Raw genomic sequence first — 8,295 nt, forward strand, 5'->3', positions numbered from 1 at the left:
AGTTAATAGGTACAGTGGCTGATTTTTCTTCAGTCCTTGACCAGGTTTTTTCATTCTTTCAAAAATATTCAGTGAAAAAAGTATTTATTGCTTATATTGTTTTTTTTTTCATAAGCTTATTGCTTATATTGCTCATTATTGGCTGTGTACTCAATACTTTCCTAAAATTAAGAGAAAAAAAAACTTAAAACATAATATGAAAAAGTTACTTACCAATGCTTTTTTAAAAAAGATAACACATATTTCAAATTCTTTATGTTCCCAAATGACTGTGATTCTGATATACCTACTATATTTATTAGCCATCACTATTATTATAGCTGACATTTATATAATCAATCAGTAAGGGTTTACTAAGGGCTGACTATATGCCAGGCCCTGTGCTTTTTTTTTTGGAGGGGGGCTTTTGTAAAATACTTTCTATACATTATTCTCCTTTAATCCTCACAAAAACCTATGAAGTGTTACAGATATTATTAGCCGCCCCACCCCCCTTTACAAATGTAAACACTGAGGACAAGAGGTTAAATGAATAATAGATGTTCATATAACTGTCAGGGGCAGGTAGAGCAACCAAGTCTCTCCTGCACTCCAAATCCAGTGCTAGTTCATCATTCAGTCAATCTGTCAGTAGCCATTTATTAAACACTTACTTCCATTATGAATATGGAAGACAATATACAAATGACACATACACGATAACAGTGTAAATAGGAGGTAAATTTCAGAAAGAAGGTGGGAGCAGAAAAGATCTCCTTCTATACTTCTTACTGCTTTCTTTTCCTTAAAAAAAAAAAATCACTTCTATCTTGGAATCAATACTGTATATTGGTTCCAAGGCAGAAGAGCAGTAAGAGCTAGGCAGTAGGGCTTCTTAGGTGACATGCCTAGGGTCACACTGCTAGGAAGTGTTGGAGGCCAGGTTTGAACCCAGGACCTCCTGTTTCTATGCCTAGCTCTCTATCCACTGAGCTACTTAGCTGCCCTGAAAGTACGTATATTTTTTTGTTTTATGATGGGCAAGCTGTCTAATGGAAGAGGAAAATGTTCCAGTTCAGTCGTGGATTTCCATAGGTTAGAGTCATTGACTCAATCATTCTGTCATCACCCAGATGCCACACCAGGAATCAAGTTTATGGCCTTTTGTAAATAGAGCAGGGATCCAAGCTGTTGAATATATAGAGGGAGAAGAGATATTCTGCATGGAGGAGTTAAAATCTATTTCCTTTGAGGGTCATCTTTACATATTAGTTTTTGTGCCTTTTAAGGGAATTGCATACAACTCTCTGGATTGAGATAAATGCGTTGGTTAATGAACCACATTTTGGTGTCTCCTACACTGGGAATGTTGGGAGATTGACTAGTTGGGGGGAAGAAGTATATCTACATGGGAGGGTTTCCTTCAACTCAACTAAAATCCTACCTTCTTCAAGAAGCCTTTCCTGATCCCCTTCATGGCTGCCTCTGAAAGAATCTCCAATGTACTCTCTGTGTGTCTTGTTTGTACATAGATGTTTGTCTTTTTGTCTCCCCAGTTAGACACTAGCACCTTAAGAATAGGCACTGTTCCTCCATCTTTTTTTTTTTTTTTTTGGATCCTTAGTGCTCTGGTAAATGGAAGGTGCTCAATAAATGCTTGTAGACTAACTGAATGGTTGATGTGTGTCAATACACTGGTTCAACTATGTACTTGTAAACTCCCTAAAGGAAGGGAGCTTGTGAAAAGGATCTAGGGACCTAGTGGGAAGTGGGGGAAGGAGTACTATTCTGTATACTATTCTGTAACTACTTTATCCTGTTAATTATCAGCAGGCAGGAATGTTTCCTTGGTAAGGGGGCACCCAGATCTGAGAGCTGATTTGTTGATACCACTGAACACACTGTACTAAGCCCTTTGAGGCTGGTAACATTGTTTTGAAGGACTTCCTGAAAAGTCACAGGCCTTCCTTCCTACTCATGCACTTCCATAGTTGCTTAACTTGGCCAGGAAGCATCTACTACCGAGGTTTCGGTTGTTTGGAGTTTTTGCTCGGGGAGGGAGGAGGGGTGGGGTTTTTTAAACCTACATTAGATATCAAAGGTATTGGGGAGCGACTCACCCTCCCTTAAGTATGTAACCAAGTTCTAGGCCTACCCTGCTGCGGGAGGCAGAGAATGGACTAAAAGTGCCTTTTTAAACGCCCCTTCCAGCAGTACTTGCCAAAGCGGTTATAAACAGGAGCTAGGCAGATGCCCTGAAGCGTGCAGCCTCTAGAATATACTGGGAGGGGAAGGAATAATAGTAGCTGACCTGTCTAGCCATTTTCTGATTGTTTTGGAGGTTTACAAATCTCTTTTCCTTATATTAGCCTATTTGTCCCAGCTCCGCTCCTGAAATGGAGTGAACTGAATGAGGATCCCCAGGCCCAACACCCGGGCAAACATTCGGAAAAGGCTGCCCTATTCTTAGGACTCTTCCCTCCCCCACCCCATGCCGTCCTACTCAGTGCCCCAGCGCTGCAGACCGGACTTCGGTAGTGGGGACCAAAGAGCTCCTGCTGGCCTTAGTGCCCCCCTTCCGATACCACCACCCAAACAAAAACACACAGACTCCTGGCGCCTGGTGGCCGCTCCCCGCGACCGCCTTAGTCCCTTAGGAACAGCTGACACTAGGGACGGTTGGGGGGAGGCCCCCGCGGAGCCTGACCTGATGCCATCCAGCTGCCGGCAGCTGGTGAGCCGCTGTTCCGGCTGAGGCTGCCTGGCTCCGGCAGCTCCCCGACTGCAGGCGCTGGAGGAGAGCAGAGCCCGCCCGCAGCTCAGGAGGCGGCCGGGCACCCGAGCCCTAAAGGCGAGCAGGCTCACAGCCGCGGCCATCGAATTGGAGAGCACGGCTGCGGGAGAGGGACGTAGACGAGCTGGGCTCGCTGCTGACGCCGAGGCGGCGGCCGGACCTGCTCTGCAGCGCTGCCACGGGGGAAGGGCAGTTGTCCCCTAACCCAGGCCAAGGCCAGCGAGCAAACGAAACCGGGGGAGGCCTGTAAGGCCACGGCGCTCTCCGCCCAGGGCCTCGATGGGGCGGGGAGGGGGGCGGTGCGCAGGCAACCGCCTTCCCCTCGACCCCCAGGCTTACCAAAAGAAAGCGCATCTGCCAGACATTTTTCGATTTCCCTACTCCTAGGGCACTACCCCTCCCCCAGTCAAAGGGGAGCGACAGGGAAAGGGGAAAAAAAGGAAAGCAGATCTAAGATCCTGGGAGTTTCTGCCTGATTTGTTGTGGTCGATGTTTGGTTTGGCTTGGGTGGTTTAGGGGTGGAGGAGGGGGTGTGTATTGGTGGCATCTCTCTTCCGCCCCTCCCCCTCTTCTTCCTGTGTAAGAAGTGATTGCCTGAGGATTGCAATTCCAGCAAGCTAAGCATTTATCTGAGAGGGGGGGAAAATCATCTGTGTGTGGAACTGAAGTATGGACACCCACCTGGCCCTACAAATTGTTCTCTTTTCACCTCCCTCAAAATCCACTGTGCTGTAGCTCCAAGGTCGTTTACATGTGAAAATGTAGCACAAACAGTAACATTTTATTTTTCTCACATTCATCCAGTTTAAAAGTCTTGGGTATCCACATCTCCATCCCAGAGAAGGTTGTATTGGTCTGGCTTAGACCAGTAGACTTAGACCCGCAAGACGGCAGGAGCTTGCTACAAAATTATCTTTGTAGATTTATTTTGAATGGCCTTGAAGCTCCAAGGTCACACTGACCGATATGGAACATCGAGTGCCTGCGTCTTTACTCTTAAAGAGCTTAAGTTCTAAAGAGGGCTTATCGTTTCCAAGATGGTTTTAATATTGTTTAACCTAATGAATGAATGGATGGCTGGATCAATAAATGAAATTTAAACTTCTAACACAGTAGAACTCGACATTTTAAAATATATATTTTAATGTTACTTTCATTCTTGAAAATGATGCCTTCCTCTCTTTTATTTGGAAAAAAAAAACGATCCTCTGAAAAAAGCAGGTAGGAGAAAGCAGTTCAGCAAAACTAACCAGCACAACAATCCAGTCTGACAGTATATTCAGTCTTCTAATTCATAGTCCTCCAAAAGCGCAGGAGATAGGCTATCTCACCAGTTTCATGGCCAAGCTTTGTCATTAAGATTTCTATAGTAAAGGCTTGGAGTCAGGAAGACCTAATTTCAAATCAAACCTCAGACAGTTTACTAGATATGTGACCCTGAGCAAGTCATAGAACAATATAAATAATAGCCAGCATTTAAATAGCACTTTAAAGTTTACAAAGTGCTTTGCAAATATTTCTCATTTAATCTTCACAACACTAGGAGATAGGTATTATCACATTCTCCATTTTTTTTTATAATCTTTTTTTTTTTTTTTTTTTAACCCTTGTACTTCGGTGTATTGTCTCATAGGTGGAAGATTGGTAAGGGTGGGCAATGGGGGTCAAGTGACTTGCCCAGGGTCACACAGCTGGGAAGTGTCTGAGGCCGGATTTGAACCTAGGACCTCCTGTCTCTAGGCCTGGCTCTCAATCCACTGAGCTACCCAGCTGCCCCACATTCTCCATTTTTGCAGATGAAGAAACTGAAGCACAGCATGGTTAAGTGCAAGATCATACCTCTAGTAAGGTTCTGAAAACAGATTTGAATTTAGGTCTTTCTGTCTCCTTAACCTCTTTGCTTCATTAATTTTCTCATCTTCAAATTGATGGGTTTGGACTGATAGCCCTAAGGGTCTCTTTCAACTCTAAGTATAGGATCCTATGATCTTTAAGGGATTTTTGGGGCCATTGACTCTTTTCAATAGTTCAGAGCAACGTGGTAGGTGCCAAAAGCTCCTTGGAGTTTTTGGTATATCTGGAGAATTTCATTGTATTTGGAAAGATATCAGAAACTCACTAGGAAAGCCTACTGAAAATACTGTCCATTAGAATGTGAAGTCCTTGAAAATATGAACTATTATTTTTGCTTTTATATGCCCAGCACTTAGCACAGTGTTCAGCATTAAAATGCTTACTATATTTTTAGTGAATTGAGAATTTTTTAAAACCGAGACTAACAAACAGGAAAAGAAAGTAAGAAAGGACAAAGTTGGAATATAGCTTAAAATTACCATAATGTATTGCTTCTTCCTCATTTAAGAAAATGTTATCATTTATTTGTTTCTGGTTATATCCGTATTGTCATTAATAATCATTTATTGTACAAAGTACAACAGAACATGAAGAATGATGTGATTAAAACTTAGATTCAGGTATAGTCAATAGTTGTGCAGATAAAATTACTAAAGAGACAATCATGTACATTTATTTTTTCAGTAATATTTATTGTATTTATACCAATATCATATAGAAATAATTTTAAATATTTGTTTTCTGACATTTTATGATTCAACTCCTCTCCTTTCTTCCCTCCCTGAGATATGCCAGTTATACATGTGCTATCATGCAACACATATGTCTATATTGATCATGTTATGAAAGAAACCACATATAAGAAAAAAATCATGAAGAATATAAAGTAAAAAATGATGTGCTTTGATCTGCATTCACACTCCATCAGTTCTTTCTCCGGCAGGAGTAATATTTTCATCATGAATCCTTAGTTGTTAATTATGTATGTTTTTAACTAAACACAGCCAGTTACACTGATGTGGTTGCAGTGATGCAGCTGAAAGTACCTGAGCACTGTGGACTAGAAGATTTAGAGCTGGAGATCAGTGAATCCAATCCCCTCATCTGACAGATGAGGAAAGTGAAGCTGGAAAGAGGTTAAGTCACATGCCCAGGTCATAGAGTAAGTGGCAAAGTCAGAATTTATCCTCAACTTGATTCTGGAGTCCAATTCTCTATCCAGTGTGCCACCTGGATTCCTCAATTGTCTAGAATTAATCCAAGCCAATAAGCATATTAATCCTTTACTACTCTCTTTAACAAATATTTGTTTGGCAAGGAACTGGAAACTGAATGGATGTCCATCAGTTGGGGGATGAAAATGGCTGAACAAATTAGTGGTAGATGTTGGATATGATGAACAAGATCATCACAAAAACACCTGGAAAGATTTAAATGATGCATAGTGAAGTGAGCAGAACTGAGGAGGCTGTTGAACATAGTAAAAAAATCGACTGTAATGACTTGACTATTATCAACAATGCAAGGATCCAGGATAATTCCAAGGGACTTATGATAAAACAAACTATCCATTGCCATAGAAGGAACTGACAGAGTCTGAATACAGATGGAAACATACCGTTTTTCATTTTTTCCTCCATGAATTTTTCTCTAATGTAAGCGATATGTATCTTCTTTCCCAACATGACAAATATGGAATATATATTATATAATAATACATGTACAACTAATATCATTATTACCTGAAGCCTTGGAGAGGGGAAGAAATGAGAGAACATGTGACTTGCAAAATATCAGAAAACAATTATTAAAAATTATATCAACATGGAAACTTGAAAAATTAAAACTCAATATTTGTTAAACATTTATTATTAGCAACAATAACCCATCCTCAAATTATACTGCTATTACAGATGGACTCTGTCTGTCCAACACTGATGTTGGTGTTCACCATGGATATAGACATGAAGATTTATCATAGACCATAATAATCATATTACAGCACCTGTCACATATGTTCTGCTTTGGGTTTTTCTTTGAGCTCTGATTTCAGTTTTTAATGGCACTGTGTTAATTTTTTATTCTTCAGTTATGTCCAACTCCTTATGACCCTATGGACCATAGCTTACCAATATTGGCCACCAGGTTTTCTTTACTAAGATACCAGAGTGGTTTGCTGTTTCCTTCTCCAATGGATTAAGGCAGAGGTTAAATAACTTGCCTAGGGTCACACAGCTATGTCTGAGGTCAAATTTGAACTCAGGTCTTCCTGACTGCTGTCACAGTATTCTATCCCCTGCGCTACCTGGCTGCCTTGGTGAAAATGTTTATTATCAGTATATTTAGGGAGCATTTGCTGCTAAATGTTGGATCATGAGTCACCTATCACCTTTCCAGCCTATGAAACTGGGCCCCTGAATGTATATATAATGTATTTAAAAGCTTCTTATTCCATTTCTTTTAGGTTTTGTTTTATCCCCTCGAAAGTGATTAAGGTAGAAAAAAATAGACAATACAGGTAGAAAGTATTGCATTATTCAGGCAAATGGCAATATAACTTGTTATGTTAATCCACCCCAAAGCAGTGCCTGACCCTTTTCCTACAAGATACTTGCGGAAGCCTCTTCCACCTCTCATTAATTCTTGTTGAGACTCCTTGTCATTCCTCTCACCCATCCATTTTCCTATTAATCTATTTTTTTTCCTGCACAAACCTCTTTGACACAATTTGATTTCTGGGTTGCTGGCGGGCTTCTCCTTGGCTTTGATTTATGTTCTCCTCTGCACCACCTGCCTTTCTTTGCCTTACAGATGTATCTTTGCTACCTTTTCCCTTTTCCTTTAAAGACTTGCCGGTTCTTGGCAGAAAACTGCAAAAATAATCTGGAATAAAAGACAGTTCTGTGGATCCCAGTGTCTTGGGCTTGATACAAGGGAAGTCCACAGGGTACAGAAAAAGGAGGTAGAAGACAGATTTGTAGATTCACACAGTATATTGTTTGAACTTTCTTTTATTGATTTCCAGGCACCTACAAGACAAGCATATAATGAGATGATTAAGAGGTGTTATGTTAGGATAGGAAACAGTTTTAATGGAGAGTCCTTTGGCTCCTTGCTTTTTGATTTTCCAGGCTCTGCTCCCAACAGCTACCCCACCCCTTCCAAGTAGCAGAATGGTGCCATCTCTGCTAAACTCTAGTGGGCTGATATTTACTAGCATGATGGAGTGAAAAGAGGTGTGATGGGGAAAGAACTATAGACTCAGTCAAGAGACCTGGGTCCAACAAGAACTTTGCTACTTATTATAATTGTGTGACTAGAGATGAGTCACTTAACTTCTCTCTGACTTAGTGTTTCCATTTTAAATGTGGGAATAATAATGCCTTATTGTTAAGGCATTATTTTTCATTTTAAACTATAAATAACCACATGTTTATCTTTTTATTAATTTCCTTTAGTAAAAGTCTTAAAACATAATTTTCTTATTTGAATTCACCAGTTACCATCCAAATAGCCTGTCTAACTTTTTAACAGTCTTCATGCTACTTAGAGGGTAGAAAGAATTTATAGAAACATAACAAGAGATTTAGTAGCAAGGGTTATGCCATCTTTGCCTCTTCCTCCTCCTCAGTTCCAGGTATAGTGTTGTGAACCTAGTAACAAATGAA

The 8,295-nt window shown here is 40.7% G+C and overlaps 1 protein-coding gene across 1 annotated transcript in view; it reads right to left on the reverse strand.

The window, feature by feature from the left end:
- Window positions 1-3,169, reverse strand: part of ECHDC3 (enoyl-CoA hydratase domain containing 3) — a 41,874-nt gene extending 38,705 nt beyond the window's left edge. The window contains exon 1 of the mRNA XM_044679405.1: window positions 2,687-3,169. Coding sequence (XP_044535340.1) covers window positions 2,687-2,856 — 170 coding nt within the window. The 5' untranslated portion in view covers window positions 2,857-3,169. The remainder of the gene's footprint in view (window positions 1-2,686) is intronic.
- Window positions 3,170-8,295: the final 5,126 nt, after the last annotated feature.

This window comes from Gracilinanus agilis, chromosome 5, assembly GCF_016433145.1.
Source record: "Gracilinanus agilis isolate LMUSP501 chromosome 5, AgileGrace, whole genome shotgun sequence".
NCBI lineage: Eukaryota > Metazoa > Chordata > Mammalia > Didelphimorphia > Didelphidae > Gracilinanus > Gracilinanus agilis.